The sequence below is a fragment of the Urocitellus parryii genome, chromosome 11 (genome assembly GCF_045843805.1).
Source record: "Urocitellus parryii isolate mUroPar1 chromosome 11, mUroPar1.hap1, whole genome shotgun sequence".
Taxonomy (NCBI): domain Eukaryota; kingdom Metazoa; phylum Chordata; class Mammalia; order Rodentia; family Sciuridae; genus Urocitellus; species Urocitellus parryii.
The window spans coordinates 90,823,978-90,843,598 of NC_135541.1; the positions used below are offsets into that span (position 1 = coordinate 90,823,978).

Below are 19,621 nucleotides of genomic sequence, written 5' to 3' on the forward strand. Positions count from 1 at the left end.
AAGAAGAAAAATATGCAACCTCAAAACCAAGTTCTGAAACTCTGATTTTAGCAAACACTCAAATGAGTCTAATATTTTAACTATGGACCAGTTGTTATCTGAATACTTAAAAAAAAAGAAAAAGAAAAGTAAAAGGAAAGAAAAAAAACAGAACTTGCAGCTCTGAAACCATAAAAGTGAATTCTTATTTTAGAAAAGGAATCCATAGATAAAATTTAAAAGAGAAAGAGATTTAAATTTTTTGAAATGCATGGTTACACATTTGATTTCACATGCATTGAATTCATTCTCACCTAATAACTATGGTAATCTCACTAATTAAGAAGGACTTGATTTTTCACTTTTTATTATACAACTGGATAAGAAGCTGAGTCTATGACTACCATATAATCCAGATTTTCACAAAAGCAATTTTCTTTTTATGTATGTTGGGTTTTGTGCCTGTATGTGGAAACTTGGTTTCATTCAGAGCACATTTGGCTTTGCTAAATACACATTAGTCATGGATTTTTCTCAGGGTTCCTTCTGAAGTTGTTTTTTACTCACAAGTCAAATGGTTGAAACAGGGTCTTTGAGCCTTCCAAAGGGCCTCAAAGCCAAATCTAGCAGATTCTCAGGCACAGGTGAAAGAATTGGAAAAAACTTTAAAAACGTAATTTTTTTTTTCACCACAACTGCTTTCAAAATGGATTTTTAAAAAGACAAACAGGATCATTAAAGTGAGCATTAAAGTTCTGTTGAGCATGACAGATAGCTGTACTGGAATAACTATTATAAACAGAGTCTCTTTGAGAGGCAAATGCTACCCTGGGCCTCTTGGTGGCCACTGCACAGAAAGGGGAAGCCTGATAGTGACAGATTCATACCCAATAACGTGAAAGAAAATTGCTTTCAAAGGAAAACTCATTCTCCCTGACATTTTACAAACTTTCTGGACTTCCCATATAAAGGACAATACGACTGACTATATTTGCAATAGGCATATATATATAATGATGGCTATCTTGCCATTATTGACTTCTCTTGTACATTACCTTCTTAATGTGCATTAGAAACTGTCTTTCATCTGATATTCTAAGTTCTATTATCAAAGTGCTTGGGTGGCAAGAAAGAATTCAACCTTTGAGTCAGAGTCCTAGAATCCCTAAACCAGCCCTATTTAGAAACTGTAAACTTAAAATGTGAAAAAAGAAAACATAATAGGATTATTAAGAATACAGCTTAGAGAATAAAACTAAGTTCAAATTCAGTACATCTCTTTGCCTCAGCTTGTTCATCTACAAAATGGGGATAATAATAGCATCTACTTCACAGAATTAAGTGAGTTAATTTACATTAAGTGCTTAGAAGGGTTCTTGCCACATGGTAAGGCTTGTTAAGAGAGAATTTATTATCACTATCATTAACTTCATAAAATTTTGAATGTTTAAGTTCACCTAAATGATACATTCTTGAACTGAGTTACTGTTTTACTTCTTTTTGCTTTGTTTTGTTCTTGAGACAGGGTCCTGCTATATTGCCCAGGCAGGCCCCAAAATCGTGGACTCAAGGGATATTCCTGCCTCAGTCTCTGAATAGCAGGGATACAGGCACACCAGTGTGCCCGGCTGGCTCCCCGTTTATGGTTCAGATTCTTCTTCCTGAAAAGTCACTGAAAATTAGTCACACTGCAAACAAACTTTTCTGCAGGAAAAGTGGGCATGAACTATGTGATAAATTATAAAAATAGGAGGGAATATCAGCTCGTGAGACTATTGATAGAGTTTGATTTTATTATACTTTCAAAGCACCTAAAAAGTTAAAAAAAAAAAAAGGAATACACTAAACAATTTTAAAATGCAACACTCAACTGTCATTCTCTCATCCCTGTCCCACAGACTTTCCTCCCAGATCTGGATTCTCAAAAGCCTAGGCCAAGACTGAACAGGCTCTTGTCCCCAGCAAGAAAAGGGGAACGAGAGAACAACATTATCTACTAGCCATTCTGGGAGTTCTCAGTTACAAACCCATGAGACCATGAGAATCGGTCTTCAGGGCCTTCTCAATCTCTTTTGATCTACCTAGAAGGGTTGAAGAACAAACCTGATTTTATAAGCACCTGGTAATTATTTCTTGCTTCATTACTTAATACTTTTTTTTTTTTTTAACACTGGGGATTGAACTCAGGGGCACTTGACCACTGAGCCACATCCTATTTTATATTTTATTTAGACACAGGGTCTCACTGAGTTGCTTAATGCCTCACTAAGGCTGGTTTGCTGATGCTGGTTTTGAACTCGTGATACTCCTGCCTCAGCCTACCAAGCAGCTGGGATTACAAGCACAGGCCACCACAACTGGCACTTCTCTGACAGTTTGTCTTTAAAAAAAAAAAAAAAAATCTTTGTTATCCAAAAATCTCACTTGTGTTCTTTCCTCTTTGGGGGAAAAAGACAATTATTTCTGTTGGTTTTACCAATAAAACAAGCAAATCTTCATTTGCTATCTGGCATCTGGTTCTTCTATCTTAACCCACATTAAGGAGTGGATTCAAAGTAGCTGAATAGGTGTGTAATGATAAACTTGCTTCTCGAAGTTGAAGGGGTCCTGAAGGGCCACTCTGGAATGAGTGTGGCCATGGAGCCTACGGATCCCGTGGCTATCAGAACCTGATCTACCTTGAGAACCAAGTGTGAAATTAAAATAAAAATTCACAAAAATGCTCTTAAAAGACATACAGAAGAGAACTTTCAACCAATTCAAGGAGAGAAAGAAAGTTATTAAGAGGGGAAAGGAATAAAAAAAAATCCAGAACTCTAAAAAGGTTTCATCATCAACTTGGGGGGAGAATATTTGTTATTGAAAGTGAACACATTGTTATGGAGTGAAAAGATGCTTCTTAATCTTCTTTTTGCTACAGTTCTTCCTTGAACCAACTAAGGTTTCCAAGTACACTGGCCAGCATGAGAGCTCCCCACACTCTTCCTCCAGAAAAGTAGAGATTCTCAGTACAGTCAGTCACACATTAAATAAAAACCATACATCTTATATGAAAAGTTAAGCAAGTCGCTCAAAAACCTATTGCTACCTGATGCCACATTTAAAAAATGTGAAAATTAATTCCTTTTATTAATAGGCTTATGTGTCATTTTCAAGAGTATATAAGTACCTGAGAAAATTATTTTAATATGTGAAAATTATTAACCACTTCTTATTAGCACACTTTCTTTCTGTAAATACACCCACTTCACATTACCTTATTAAAATGAAATGAAAAGCATCTTCCTTGGAAAAGGAACCCTGACACACTGATGAAGAACCTTTCTGCAGATGAAATACTGAAGGAATTTTTGGTAAATTTACTTCACCCTAAAAGAACTTGTGGCCTATTTTTTAAAAATTATTATTGTCTATCTTGTTATGTATTCCTTGATCTAGAATCCAGATTCTAAAGCACACTTAACAGACACACTACAGAGCTGTATCTAACAGGAGCTTCTTGCTGTCACACTCTTGAGACTCTACCTGTGTAAACCATGTGCTCATGCAGAAGAGGAACAAGTACCTCTTCTGTACCACATACATTCAGTTGTATTTTTCATTGTTTTTGTCAACTTTAGTGCAGAAGTTTTGGTATATAAGTTATAGCTTATTAAAAACATACTAATAATGTAATACTTTTATTGCTATTTTATTTCTTGGTGTTAGGGATTGATAGCACTTTTAAAAAGAGATAATTGGTACATGTTAAAATCATTTGGTAATGATTCTTTTGTGAAATTTGCAGACTACTTTTCATTTATGTAACTAATCACATGCATTTTATATTTTACTTTGCTGTGGTACTTTAAAAAAGTTTTTGCTATGGCACCAGAGGTATATTTCAGTGGTAAAGTGCTTGTCTAGCAACACAAAGTCCCTGGATTTGATTCTCAGCACCTAAAACAAATAAACAACAACAACAACAAAAAAAAACCTTTTGCTATTTTGGCAGAGTCAGGTGAAAATTTTATTACTTTTGGTTGAACGCCAAGGCCATGATTCCATGGTGGTCTACAATCTGCATATTTTTCATTCTTTTGTGTTTTTTTTTTTAAGTTACTTTACTCTGAGAAGTAACAGGGATCACATACTTCTAAGCCATTAGGAGATTGCATAAATCCAAATGAAAATGTTATCAGATCTTGATTTGCTCAATAGGACATAACACTAATCACATTTGTGCTCAAATGGAAAATGACAAGAAATATAAAACCATATCTTTAGGTGAACAATATCAGAAGTTTTAGTGCAGAAGTTTTGGTAAATGTGAGGCAGACACACATTTCATGATAGGGGACATGTCTACCAATTTCCTGGGATATGGCCACCCTTCCCTCCTCACCAAGTATTACATTTTACACACAGTACTAGACTAAGCATTCACACTGTCCCTGGACCCCAGGTCTACAACAGAGAGGTGAACAAGCCTCTGATGGCACTCACAAGCACCTGGTTGCTCCCTCCATTTCTCTTGCTATTCATTTTAAATTTGCACATTTAATATTGCACAAGCTCAAGCCTGCTTAAGTTAGCAAATAACTTGAAATGCAAAAGTTATATAAAATTTTTAAATGTTAATCTTACCTCTGGTTGTTTGAGCGTCCCTTGTTCTGAAACAAATGTAAAAATTGGCATTGTCAGTGTAGTTGTTTGGTTTGGTTAGCAACCTTAGCTTGTTCTCTGCAGCCTGGCAAAACACTGCGGCTTTGTTTTCTTAACTGATCCCTGTAATATATTTCCAGGGTCCCTCAGGCTGGGCTAGTAATTGTTTTGCAACCAGGGTTCTCTTACCTTATTGGCTTGTCAGGAAAGTGACTCATAGTTCTAAATGACTTCTAGGTTATGCTTAACTTTTTCAATTGTTTATTAAGCAATGTCAATTCAACCACATAAAATTCTCCAAAACAAGGGCTTGCGTGAAATTATATGTGTGACAGCTAGAAGCAAACTTTTCTTTCGATGCATCTTGTAAGAATCTTAACATTAAGTTACAAAGGTATTGAACTATTTATAACAATGGCAAACTTAACACAGTATAGCACTCCATATGGATGTTTTTCCATTAACACAGCTAACAATCCTTATTTTTAATTTTTGGGAAAAAAGTAGTTTGGTTTAAAGATGTAAATAAAAAAATTAAATCCGGATTTGATTCCAGTACTCATTTTCCTTTCATCATTAACATACATCTCTATAAATAGTGGTAATATCTCAACACTACATGTCAGTTCCTAAAATTGATTTAATAGTTATAAAGACCCTGGGATCTGCAGGTGAGCAATCTGGTCAAAGGGCCAAGGCTCCCTAAGAGAGTAAGAGCACACACAGTACATTGGAAATCTTTTGTTTCCTTTCCTCATACCTAACACCTATACTTCTCCAGAATAAGCTCAAATCTCACACCACTGTGAGCCTGCACCTGTATTTTCCCATCCAAAATGATCCTCAAGAGAAGAATCAGAGAATAGAAGATGAAGCAGAAAGATTCTCAGAGAGGAAAGGGAGGCCTAGGTGGGAACACTGTAGGATGTTCCTTTAAAAGACTCCAAGAAGCCCCCAGCCAGAGTTCATGAAAAACTCCCACCAGGACTCCCAGCTGCTGCTCTCTGCAGGAAGATTGCCTGGGGTCTGGAACAGGAGGTTGGTTGTTCTGTTTTGTTTCTTTTTCTTTCTTTCTTTTTTTTTCTTCTTAAAGTACCACTCCAGATTAATGGAAATGGAAGCTCCCTGGGTAGAAAGTCACCTTTCTAGAGACAAGCCCACATCCCTTTGTCAATTTCAATCCCCAATCTCCCGGCTTTCACAGATGACTGACTTTGTTCTATGGAGGCACTTTTGCTAGGCCTGGAAGTAGCCTTTACAAAGAAGAATTCCTGGACAAAAATCTATTTCACTTCTTACCTTCCTCACCATTAGAATCATACAAAGTTCCAGAAGAAAGACTGCCTAAGAGGGCTGGCTGGAAAGAGGGTATATAAGAGTTGGTGAGCCCCAACTCAGAACCAAGGGTAAGTGAACTTGGGTTCTTAACAGGGCAGCTGTGATACCTGTTTCACTGGTTTGCCCTGAAAGACCTATGAATTGCAGGGCAGTCCTAACCACCTTTTCTGCTGGTTAGTTAGAAAGCAGGGATCAGACCCTGGAGGAAGCATCAAATGGGAGCGGGGTTTAACTTTACCGTCCAAGAACACTCAGGAAAGCTTTGATATTTCTAGGGGACCTCTAAAATGAGGAATTCTCGGACCTCTAAGGTTTAGTGTTTCTATGAATATATATCTTAAGTTCACTTAAAAATATCATTTTGGTCCTCATTCTCTGCATACAAGACTTTTATGTCCTGTGAAGTAGGGTTTTGTTTCAAGATGTTTTCCATGTATTATTTGTGGCATGAAATCTGTGAATGCCTCATGTGGTGGGAACTGCCATATCGGGCTTCCTGAGGGTCCTCTGGGTGCTCCTCAGGGAGGAGAAGTGATAGCAGTTAAGGATTCCTTTTTACTATGCAAATACTGGCACCTCATCACCCGAGGAAGAGATCCAGATTAGAAGACCCTCCTTTACAGGCTCCTCATTTCTTGGCGTGTAGGGACTGGCTGCACCCTAGTCAGTTCCAGGCATGTCTGTAGATCAATTATGGAATCCAGGAGAGCAGAGCCTAGGCGATGGACAGAGGCAGTTGATACCAAATAAAGAACACTCTGGACCTGGCTGACCTCCTTACTCGGTTCCCTCGCCTTCATTTCTCCCCATTCTCACCAGCTCTTGCTATCTTTCTTTGACATCTCATCAAGAGAAACTTCTTTCCTCTGAATTCTGATGGATGCACTGAGAACTACTCTATAGGAAGCCTCTTTTGTGTAACTTGGGTAGGAAAAAGGGAAAGGGGCATTGTGCTGGCTATGTCTACAGCTCCATCACTCCCCTTTCCTGCCATCACTCCCCTCCCCGTGGCCACACATCTACCCTGCTGCATAGACAGAGGCCCACTGCTTCCATGGATTTGGCACCTAGTAGCCAGCATGCTGGTGGGGTCTTGCTGGTATATCACATAAATAGCAGCTCTGTAAAAGTCTGGATTTTTATACAGTGACATCTCATGGTAGGGCTCTGTGTTAGAATCTTCTCTGAGCTCAGAAATTCTTCTCTAGGCTCCTTTCTTTATGCTCTTGAACTGCAGCAGTGGCCATGCCATTAAACTGGACTGCCTGCTTCATGATCATAATCTACATTCCCTTAAGCACACAGTGAAACAGCTAGTTAACTGACATGAAAGTCACAAAAAAGAGGAAAAACATGCTGCAACGCTATGTCCTATAGATTTCAAAGTAAAAAGTAAAACTTCACTCTGACTGGAAAACAAACAGAAAAGCACTTCTTTCTATGACATGTTCTATGGGAAAGTTGATCTAATTTTGAAATCCACAACCCCATCTTTGACTTCCTCTCAATATGTATCCAAAACTACTATGCAGGCCCTTGGATTTCTTGAAAACTCTGCATGTGTCAGCATCAGATCTGGGATAGCAAGAGCTGATTATCATCAAAATGTCTTTGGTTGAATTCTGACCTAGAATATAGGTTGCTGGTTGAGATCTGATGAAAAAAAAAAATGCTCTCACTTTTTCTGTCTCTCTTTTTCTCCTGGGAACTTTCTTAGGGTAGTAATTCAATTCTTCAAGTTTCTAAGTTTTTAATCCTCAACTTGTCTTTTACCCTGCAGCCTCCTTCTCAGGCTCCTATTGATCAAACTATAAAATGTCCTTACCCTTTCAAGAATCTTTCTAGATAGTGACTCACAGGCCCTCAAGGGATTTATACCTCGCATTCTTTTATCATGTCCCAACTGGTTTAATGTAATTCTGAGAAGTGGTGTATGGAGGTGCTAGGAGCCTTTGCAGAGCTCCACCTTCAATGCCAGCGAAGCTCAGTGTGCATATTTGGGTAAAAGAAATGATTTCCACTGTTGCTTTACACTCGCATTGTATAATTCTCTTGTTTAAATACAAAATTCAGACCTGCTATGTTTGTTTTCTCCAATACAAGTGGTTCAGAGTTCATAACATTATTACACAATGTGCTTTGTCTCTTATCTTAAGTTATATTTCTCAAGACTAAACAAATCCGGAACATAAAAATGTCTCAATGAGTTAAAAAAGAAGACTAATTTGTACAAGATGTTGTAAGTACTATTATGTAGAACTAAATTCATTTTTTGGTTATGAAATTAACGATCAAGACTCAGTTCATGTAAAAGGAATGTGATGTAATGCCAAGTGGCTAAAATAAAATTGTAGTTTAAAATTTTATCTCTTATGCTAAAATAGGCAACAGTATTTATAAATGAGCCCATTTTCAGATGCCAATTTGGGGTACAGGTTCTAGGTAGCAGCCTTGCAGGTTTAAACCAGTAGGATATCAAGGCAACTTCCTTCCAATTAGACAGAGGTGGCTATAGCAGCAGCAGGAGCAGCAGCTGGCCTAGATAAAAGAGCGATTATAAAGATAAGCAAATGGGGACCTGCTTCAGTTAAATATTAGAGCAGCTGAGGCTTGCATTCCCATTATGGGAAAAGGTGCATTAAACTGAAGTTGTCTGCTCTGGCAATATTTGCCTTCCAAGGTTACCTTGCTTTCTTAGACAGGGAAGACTCAAACCAAGCTATATTGATCATTGTCATGGTAAAAAAAGGGACCAAAGGGCTTAGCCATATATTATCAAGGGGGGAAAACATAAATGTCCCTGAAGGTTGCAGTCTAGTATTAAGCATTCACAATAGTATACTGTGAAAAGGAAATGCCAGCCTAGAATTACATCATCTTTGCAGTAACTTATTAAAGAGTCTATATCATGGAGTTCAAACATATTCATTATTAACGTTGGAAAGTTTTGGCACATACTCCAGAGCCCATGTACGTGTTTATCATATGGGTTGTTATGGTGAATGTGAAGGAGTCAACTCAAGTTCAAGAAAAAGAGAGGGTGTAACTGCCTGTCCTTTACTTATATCTATGCAAATTCTCAAATGTTAAGACATAAACTCATCACCCACACTTTAAATGTGTTTCTAAGTTGTATGGTTTATTTTATAAAAATTAAACCAACACTCTCCTACTTCAAAAGTACTTAATCTGTTATAGTTATATATTCCTATAAATGGATTACTTCATTCAGAAATGCACTGCATTTTTGCCAAGAAATAATAATTTCCAGGGTGAATGAAGACTAGATAGATTTAAGAGATATAAAACATGAGTTTCTAAACTCAGGAAAGACAACATTTAAGGAAAACCAACTTCCACACAAAAAAGCATATAAGAGATATTTTAAATGCTTACTGATTAATATTTAGCATCATTAAGAACTGCATTGGAGTTGAAATAGTCCTATTTTGGGAAAAGATGATAACAATTTGATTTTAAGTACCCCAACGTTGGAGTTGATATAAAAGGGTGGATTCATAAGATGAAAACAAATTGCCTAGGGTTTATGTCACTTCTCCAATAGTAAAGGAGAATATATAACCTGGGGGAGGGGGTGTTAAAGTGACAGAGACAGTGAAGCTCACCAAGCAGTCCCCATGTTCATTCCAGGGTCCAGCTTCCTGTAGAATTAAGCTGTAACTAGTTTAAACCAAAGGCAGTGATCCAAACGACACTGCTTGCTTCCAGGCCATGGGTCTAAAATGCTGCATCCCTGGAAACCATGTGTCATACTAGTAGAGTCACAGACTGAAGAGGCCTGGAACCCAGGCCACTGCTTAGGAGCCACTCTGAAAGACTTGTGTATAAACAGTGCATGTATGAGAAGGAAATTTTATTTGTTAAAGCTGCTGGGACTGGGGGAGTGTTAGTCACAACACGGCCTAACCTTGGGAAAGAAATAAAACCTGAGCACAAGCTAATTAAAGAACAACTTAATTCAGACTACCATCGGAGGTCAAGGTGAGGTTAATGATTGGCCTAGGATAGGAATTACAGAAAGGGCAGACCTGGGAACTGGAAGGATAAAAGGGGGCATATTTTAGAGTTGGCTAAGGGTAAGAACCAAGAAGGAATTCTAAAAATGGGACGGACTGGATCAGGGAGCAGATTTCTCCAGAAAGAGGTATTTTTGTCATCAAGTGCTCTGTGAACTGGTTCACTTTCTTGCTACTTATTAACCTAATAGAGGTGTTACCTGTCAAAACCCTGATGATCAATGCTTAGGTCATGAGCCTTTCATTATGTAAATACAAGAATACAAAGAAACTCAAAAGGTCTATCCAGTTCTATATCTTTGGTTCTTAAAGTACTAGCTAGAGATTCCATGAGGTTTTTATTCCACTTATCTACCAACTAATCAAGCTCCAGCCTTTACAAGGCTGAAACAAAAACCTGTACAAGCTCCACACCACTTGCTTCTTCTAAGACAAGTGATCTGAAGGGCCAGAGGCCCTGGTGCATCACATTCTTCTCATTCATCTGTCCCTCGGCTTGGTGACCTATCCATGGCTTATCCTTGTACTATCCTTTCCCTAAAGTCAAAATATCAATCACAGATCATCATACCATTGAGCCTAAATGCACAGATCAGCAAGGAGGCAATTATAATAAATTCGATAAATGCTATAAGAAGAGTAATCCTAAAATGCCAGGGGCACACAAGAGACTGACAAACTAAGAATGACCAGTCTTAGAGTATTAGAAAAAAAAAAAAAAGTCTTCAAGGAGGGGCCAATATTAGCACTGAGTTTTCAGAAATGAAAATAAGTCTATCAAATGAACAAGGGAAGGAAAGACATTAAAATACAGAAACAAATCACCCTTAGATATATAAACGTGAGAAAAGTAGTTATGGAACTGCAAAAAAACAAGAGTTACTTGATTGGCTGGGGAGGAGTAGTAATAAATAAGACTGGAAAAATGATCTGGAGCTCCGTAGGCCATATTGTGAAATTTGGGCACTATTCTGGAAGGAATAGAAAGTAGAGTAAGCAAAATGTTTGCACAACCAGTCTTTATTTTAAATGATTTTTAAAGATATTTTTAAAAGTTATGTAGAAGGAATAAGATTAAGAGCAGAGAAGAAACTTTTAAAGTTGTTGAAAGAAGAGGCATATTGTTACAGATCATAATATATTATATATATTATGATCTGTAACAAAACCATATCAGTGGATTCTAGGAAAACTCAGAAGGAAAATGAAGAATATGTTAGTGAATGGAGATGAGAGAGATGGGGTAGGCAAGGCTGGTGTGAGAGTATGGATGGTGGACTTTTAATTAAAAAAAAAGGGAAAGAATGAGGTAGGGTGGGACAAATAAGAGTGGTTTTAGATATGTGGTATTTGAGGTCATTGCAGCACACCTGGGAGGGGAAATATGAGGGGAAGATGGAAATTTTAAATCCAAAGTTCAGAAAAGATGCTGTATGTAGAGATGGTGCCTTATACACATGACGTGTTAGTTGTAGTTAAAGCCAAGTTGTAGCTAAAGATCTGAAACAAATCAGATCTCCAAAGGATGGCATGGTAGATGGGATGGATATGAAGGAGAGTGTCAAGGAGAATGGTTAATAGTGTAAAATGAGAGAGAAAGATCAAGAAAGGTAGGGCCTGAAATGTGATCTGGCAATTAGCAGGCAGAGTGGGATATACTCTGACCTTCATTTAGCCTCTCGATGAGTCTATCATTTTGTACAAACTAGCGCCTCTTTTTCTCTTCTCGACTCCTGTCTATAAATGTGGTCACTGTTGAATGAAGATGACATATTTCCCTTTATAGAACTGACTTCCACCCAACGATCCAGTGTCTATCTGGCATGATGTAACCATTCCTACTAGTCACAACTCTCTGTGCCACAAGTAGACTCCTGACTCATGCTGAGTCAATCCGAATCTTTTCATCCCTTGAGAAGACAGAGTATGTTAAATATTGGATCTATAAAGTCCTGTAAAGCTGGAGTGATTCTCAAACCTTCTATGATTTATATTCTGTGGGAACACAGATTGTGTAAACACTTGTGTTTTCCTTAAATCAATACTACACACTTGCTTTAAATTTGCCTGTTGGGATGATTTCTGCAAAGTCAAGTTTTCCTGGATGCAACACTCTCTCCATACAAAAGCCCCATTCAAGCAAACAATGTCTCCAGCTTCTAATATATCCTGTCCTTCCTCCTGCCCTCCTCCACACCCACATTTTCCCAGATGCTAAGACAGTCTTAGAAAACTACCCTGCTGAACTGCTGCAAGCAATGCTTCCTGGATGCCAAAACAAAGAACTGTTCAAGACTTAAGGTAATGCTGGGACTCTTGCAGGCTGCAAAACAGCCCATAAAATCTGGCTTGCCGCCATTTGAACATAGCATCTATCCTATCACACTGACACCAGACCCACCAGACTCAGGTTCATACCCTACCCACAGTTACAACCTGCCAGTCAGGGAGAAGTGAGGACAGGATGTCATGACTTCCAATGTTTGGAGGATACCAGCTTGGAAACAGGGGAGAGAAAGCTGTGGATGCAGCTGTGACACAGATCCTATGCACCCTGATGACAAGGACCCTAAGAAAGGACCACCAAAGAAATCCTGATCTGAAGGTAAAAAGAGAAGCCTCTTAGGCAGGTTCTTATCATTTCAGACCCCTAAATAACTGACTATGAGATTCAATGTCACTGGTCTCTTCAAAATCTTGAGAAGAAAAGGATATGGAAAGTAGAAAGAGGAGAGGCAAAGACACACACAGCACAGGAGAATGGAGGTCAACGTGGGATGCAGAGAGGATCAAGAGCACAAGGGAACACGTCCAAAATTCCAAATAGCAAATTTAGTCAGAGGTTCAAAAACCCTTTTTCCTGCCTTATAATGAGTTATATATCAATGTTTAGACAAGGTGCTACCTTTTAATGGATGATACCTGTATAAGCAAGTCTTATAATCTACAGGGCACTCACAGTCTGAGTTATTTTCAAATTTCTTTTTAAATTTTCAAATTCTTATGACCCAGTTTCATCTTAAAATAAGGGAATAGGTTAGAAGCTATCTAAAGTCCTTCCAAGGGCAGGTATGGTCCTCCAGGTTGCCTGGCTTTCTCACAGCACTTGGAGACATTCAGATTTAAAAACATATTTGTTTATTAAGGTAACCAAGTTCAAAACTGTTTCTAAACTGAGAAACTTACAAAATTACTCCCTTTCACAGAGAAAAGCGAGCACAGGATGACATACCAGAGTAGGTACTGTGAGACTGACATGTTGTCCTCACAGCTAATTCACATGCCTGGCAGCATGTCCACGGCTTAAGAACAAACCCAGAAGCTGGTCCGCCTAGATGTGATGCTTGACTCTACCGATTCTCTGCACCTGAGTTTCTCATCCACAAAATAAGAATATTAAGAATGCCAGCTTTAAATGAGTTAATAGTGGCAATGTACTTACAACAGTACCTGACACTATAAAAGTATTTATTTAAAATAATTTTTTTTAAAGACTGGGTTGGAGCGAGAGTGCTTGCCTAGCATGTATGAGGTCCTGGGTTCAATGACCAGCACCAACTACCACCACGGCCATCACAACAACAACAAAGAGAAAAGCAAAAAAATTATAAAAGCTATGTGCTATTATTATCACTATTTTATAAGGGTAGAAACTAAAATTCATAAAGGTTAAGTAACTGGAATCCAAAATCAACCAAGGAATAATCCGTAGAATCTGGTCAAACCTAAACAAGACTAGAGAGTTTCAGGTTTTCTGACTACTATGCTACATCCCTATACAAAAAGACTCATTTAACGACAGAAGACAGAGTATGTTGAATTAATGAGCAGACACTGGGGATACACATGGCCCTGATCTTGTTAGATCATGAATTCCCAACTGGTTTCTATCAACTTGTTTAATACAAGATAAATTTTAAGACCTTTTAATGTTATACTTATGTATCATTTCAAAGTTTGGTGCTCATTAATTTGTTTTACCCACAATACCTGCAGGCTATAAAACCAATAAAAACTCAGAATAAGCCTATATCTTTTACAAACTGACTTCTTACTGTAACAACTCAAGATTTAAATAGTTCTTATTATACCCAAATACTGTAGTAATCATCAATACCATCTAATGGATCCTTACAACCTTCTTCCCAACTTACATTTTGAATACGAACAAGCAAAAGCTCATAATGTTCAGGTAAATTTCTCCAAGCTCAGGTAACTAGCAGATAACTGAGGTAGGATTCCAACCCTCTCTGTTTGACTTAACTACTGTCCTTCACTACTCCTTTTAGAACAGAACGACCATGTCAACTACAGGGTCACTTCATATTCTTTAAAGACTCCAATTCTCCAAGGCAGGGCCATGGGATTTATAAAAACACATTAGCCTACCAGGATATCAAATTATCTGAGATAAAAACAATGGAACATAAACATCGAATGACAAAAAATTAAGTGATCAATTGTATCAGGCAGACAATTAAAGGATAACAATAATAGTATATAATATTTCTATTAGCTTTTGTAAACTGTTTTTAACCTTCAGGCAGATGTGAGGGATGAACCTGTCTCTTTCACTTCACAGCCCTGTGCCAGTTGCGAGAGCATGCGGACCCCATCAGCCATGGGAAAGGCTGCTCTGAAGACTGAGGGAGCTCATGAAGAAACGCCAGCAGTATGAGGCAGGGCAGACCCCATGGAGGAGCTCTTGCAATGCCAGGACTTCTGGTCTCGTGCAGCCCTGTGGGCCTAGCACAGAGAAAGGCACATGGGGCCCTCTAAAAATGTCGACTGAAGGAGCTAAGTGAGCAAAATGTGCTATGATCTTGGTCCTCTAATAGGATTCACCTTTTCTACAATCGCCCATTTTCTGAACTCAGCTCTGAAATAAGCTATTCCCTGTTTCACTCTTCTTCACATTATCCAAAATAATTCAATGTCCACCTTTTCCTTTGGGAAAATCAAAGGTTGACATGGCTACCTTTTGAACTCAAGCTGTTAAAGATCCTTTCTTGTGTTCAAAAAGTTTTACTGATTTTGAAAGGTCTTATTGATAAAACACAGAGAAACTCAGGGGAAAAGGACAAAGAGAAAGAAGAAGAAAGAGAAAGAAGAAAGAGGCCAGAAAAGAAAGAGAAGGGAGAGAGCCCAAGAGAAGCAGAGAAGCAAAGAGAAGTGAAAGGCTACTGAATGCATAATTGCCAACCAGCTCCGGTAACGGCCATGGAGTGCTATTTTTAAAAACCAAGGGGAAAATATTTACATAAAATCCAAAGCATGTATGCTCTTTGTTAAATGCTGGAAAATGACAATGTATTCAATTCATTAATTCATTGATGTTTACCTCTGACACCATTGGCAAGTCTAAGCTAAACATCCAAGAAGAGAAAGAAGAAATTTAGGAACTAAAGATAAATGAATATTTTCTTTATTTTTTTGTTTTTGTTTCTGTTATTTCATGTGTGTGCTCACTATATTTGTACAGTTTTTAGTGACATCCTTAAGGGTTGATAGCATATCAAATGGGTGATATGAAGCCATCTAAGTTCCTCTTGAAGACCTCTGCTTCCAAGGTACATATAAATCAAATGGATTTTAAGCTGTTTAAACCAAAGTCATGTAGAAAAGTCACACAAATCTTAAACAATCTTCTAACTGTGCTTATGTGTAATAGTTTACAAAGGAGATATTTTATAATAAACATTTTAAGAGTAAATAGGTCTTAATTATGTTGAGCAAGTTTTATGTCCTCATTAAAAACAGAATCCCAACAGTAAACATGACTTACCACCAGAATTACCTCTGCCACAATTGTCTACTCTTCCCAAACACTCTTTGTGGGCTCTTGCTCCACACTTACAACATAAATAGCCTTGATAAAATGTTCCCCTGAAAGGTAAAATTACAGAGTGATGCATTAAAAGGTGATAAACTCTGCTTATATGAAATCATTATTGCAAAATGCCGGGGCTGGGGGCGGGGATCACAGTGCTACTCAAAGCATCCTCAGTAGAGAGAAAGGACCTCCCCCTGTGGGGTCCTGAGGGGTATTTCCAAGTCTAAGGCCTAGGAAAGATCTGTTGAATCCAATCTGTGAAGACAATATCCCTACTTCAGAATGTTTTGGCTTGAAGCACTAAGCAATTTCACTTGTTCATTTCAACTCAAGAACAGGCCTGAGCAGGCTTACCTGAGGAGCATCTGGCAGACTTTGCAGGATGTCACCCGAGTGAAGGTGTGCATCTTGAAATCATGGAAATTGGAGTCTGCATAGTCTGGCCTTATGTTAGATCTGTAAAAAGGAAAAGGTCACATCCTAAAGAAAGCTTCACAACAGAACAGCAGTCTAGGCACCTAAAAGCTAAATCCATCAAAAGTGCATTGGGTAGAGATCTGATTCAAGCAAAAAGACTATTAAATATGCAATGGTTTCTAAGCCATCTACACATTAAAACATGTACCAACAGCCAGTGCTATGAGCACCTGTAATACAGAAGGACATAATCTCTCCTTAGAACTGAGTGTTTCCAAAGGACTCTGAAGCACGGTCCCCTAGGTCAACCTGCTAAGAAAAAAAGCAAAATCTGCTAGATATTCATGCTATATGATAGCTTCTTTTCTCCAGCAACACCACTGAAATATAAACTAGTTGGTGACAGTGGGAAGGAGAAGCAGAGCACCGTGAATTTACAGAGTTGGTCTCTAAATAGGTATGGATTATTAATGATTTATAAAAAAAAATTATTTTATAGAAAGATTTTAAAAAGGCATTAATCTGATAATTAAAACTTCTTCCCTAATAATTCACTTTCTTTGCAATCCAAGAAAAGCTAAATTATTTCATCATTTGTTTTGCATTTTATTTGCAGTAAATGCACCTAAAACAACAAAAAGTTATTACACATATCTTAAATTCACATTCATTGTAGATTGTGCCAGATACTGAGACAACCACTTGACATTCATTACCTTGTTTAATTTTCACATCAGTTCTCACTGCCTGGCCCTAATAATAGCACTAGCTTACAAAAAGGAAACTGGGTCTGCTTTAAAGCAAAGCTTGCTCTAAAATGAGGAAAATGCAAATGAAAAACTTGAACCCAGGTCTGTGCTCTTGGCCACTCTTAGAGAGTGAGAGAAATCAGTAATATCCACATAAAAATAATCAGGTTTTGGGGTGTAGTAGGAGTGTTGGAAGCACTTAAATTTAACCATTTCTAGAGGTTTTTTTTTTTTTTAAACACTTTTGAATTTAGCCAGGCATAGAAGAAAGCAGAAGAATTAGGAGAGTTTTAATATGGATACAAATCAAAGTACACCTAGAAAGCTAAAATAATACACTCCAAGATGTCATACACAATCTGAGAGATTGTAGGAAAAGTTTGAGATACTGATGAGCTAGGATTTCCCCTTTTATTGAATACGGCAACTCTCAGCATACAGAGCCTCAGCGTAATGAAGCATAACGCAGGCAGGTGACCAGGCATCAATCTCAGAGGTACCAGGAGAAGCCTTATGAAAAAACATTCGCAAAGGCAATTGGAGTAGCAGGCAGTGATGCAGAAGTGTCAGAGAGGTCAGCCTTCCCATCCATCTGCTGAATATGAGCGTGCTAAAAATGAAATCAAATATTAGTGCCATCTGGGATTTCTCTGCTCTGTGCTTCTGGTGACCTCACTTTTTAGGAAAATGTTCTACTGCATGCCGAAAAGTATGGCCTCTTCCACAGAGGCATTTTTGTGGTGCTGATTAAAAATCACAGAGCTTTTCCTCAGGAAGGGAGAAGAGAAAATGTAAGAATCTAAAAACTAAGCTCTCCTGGCATTGTTGGAAAAACATTTGATTCTTGAATCCATATAACCATGCACTGAAAAGAGCATCAAGACCCATTTCCTTAGCCAGTAAGGGCTGTTGTTGTTCATTTTTCTCTGAGCGTCAAGGTGATACAGTCATAGATGAATTGTCAGGTAACAGTTTCAGTCCTGGGAACCTGAAGAATTAATCAGCCTGGAATTTTCAAATAAAAGTAGGTCTCTGTCAGGCAGAAACTTATGTAATAGGTCCCAAATATCTAAGAATTTAATGAATTTCAGGAATTGGCCTTGGACAGAGAAATGCAACTGTCTCCTGGGGTCAAACCAAGTTTTGTGTGTATGTGTGTGTGTGTGTGCGCATATTTATGTATATGTACTAGAGTTGTATTTGGACCATTTGTATTGAAAATTTTTACCAACTGGGAATAAGCTGACTTTTCAAAAGACAAAAATCTGAAAAGAAAATCACAAACACACCATGAATTTTTTTTAATCTTATAAAAAAAACCTGAAAATATTGTTAACAGTAGTTGCCTTAAGGGAAATGAAACTTTAAGTGAGGGTAGAGTGGAAAGGAGAAACTGTTATAATTTTTTAAAACTATAACTGCATATTATTTTAAAACTCTTGAATCAAACATTAAAGAATGAAAGTTAACTTGGTGACCCTGAAACTGCTACTGAGGCACTACTGAATATAAAAGCAGAGTAGAGGGCAGGAATCTGAAATGAGACCACCTGGGCTTAAATCCTAACTTGCAAATCAGTAGCGGTGTGACCTTAGGCGAGTTGGTAAGTATAGAGCAGGAATACTAATAAAACAAAATTTGAAAAGTGAGGTAATGTATGTAAAATGCTTAGAATACTGCCTGACCCAGAGCTGGTGTTCAATCAGAAAGAAACAGAAGTACTCAAGAGAGGATGTGTATGAAAAGGTCCAGGGAATGGATGCAGTCATACCGGGTGCCACCTAAAGGGAACAGAGAGGTCAACCCACATGGACTATATCCTGTGAGGATTGAGAATCCAACGACAGTGGATTGGCCAGATTGGAAGAGTTGGGGAGGAAGACTGGAGCAGAAGGGGACAGAATAACATCAGGATTCTAGATTGGGAAAAACAAGGGCAAAAATGGTCAGCAGTGGCCTTTGTGGTACATCTCTAAGGCACCAGGCACATCACTAAGCTGTTCCTATGCTTTTCCACATTTCTTGCTCACAACAAATCTAGGCAGAGACATTCACTCCTTTCATAAATATTTACTGAGTAATTGCCATATAAACAGGCCCCAAGGCAGGAGCAGAAAATAGGACCTTTCAGCTACAGTCCAGTGAGTAAAAGAGATGTAGGAAATGAGGTAAAAGTTTAGCAGGGGCCAAGGGAAGAGGTGAGATTTTATACAAGAAGTGATATCACATTTAGTTGAAAAAAAATCTCTGTAAGTACCACATAGGGAGTTCCTTCTAATGAGGCAAAAGTGGGCACAGCAAGACCAACTATGTGGATGAGCTGTCTATACCAGAGAGCTGACAATCAAATAAGTCAGTCCACTTGCTCACATAAAAGATGTAGCTACACATAAAAGATTCAATTGTCTTAATACATGACAATTTACTTTGGGGAAGTTGGATGGAATCTTTTGGATATCTAAGTAAAAATGTTCTCATAGCTATTGTTCCACATGGGGTTCATTTTCATAAAAGTAATCAGGCCATCAAATATTTATAAAGCAATATATGTTGATACTCCTAGGGCTTTTTATAACTTTCTGTGCTCTCCTCAGGTGGTCTCCCATTCTCACCTGGCTCCGTCA

At 38.1% G+C, this 19,621-nt stretch overlaps 1 protein-coding gene across 1 annotated transcript in view; it reads right to left on the reverse strand.

Moving 5' to 3' along the window:
- The window catches only part of Vav3 (vav guanine nucleotide exchange factor 3), a 357,495-nt gene that overhangs the window by 104,894 nt on the left and 232,980 nt on the right, over positions 1–19,621 (reverse strand). The window contains exons 16-18 of the mRNA XM_077791577.1: positions 16,186–16,287; positions 15,784–15,884; positions 4,606–4,631 (exon numbers count right to left, since the gene is read on the reverse strand). Coding sequence (XP_077647703.1) covers positions 4,606–4,631; positions 15,784–15,884; positions 16,186–16,287 — 229 coding nt within the window. The remainder of the gene's footprint in view (positions 1–4,605; positions 4,632–15,783; positions 15,885–16,185; positions 16,288–19,621) is intronic.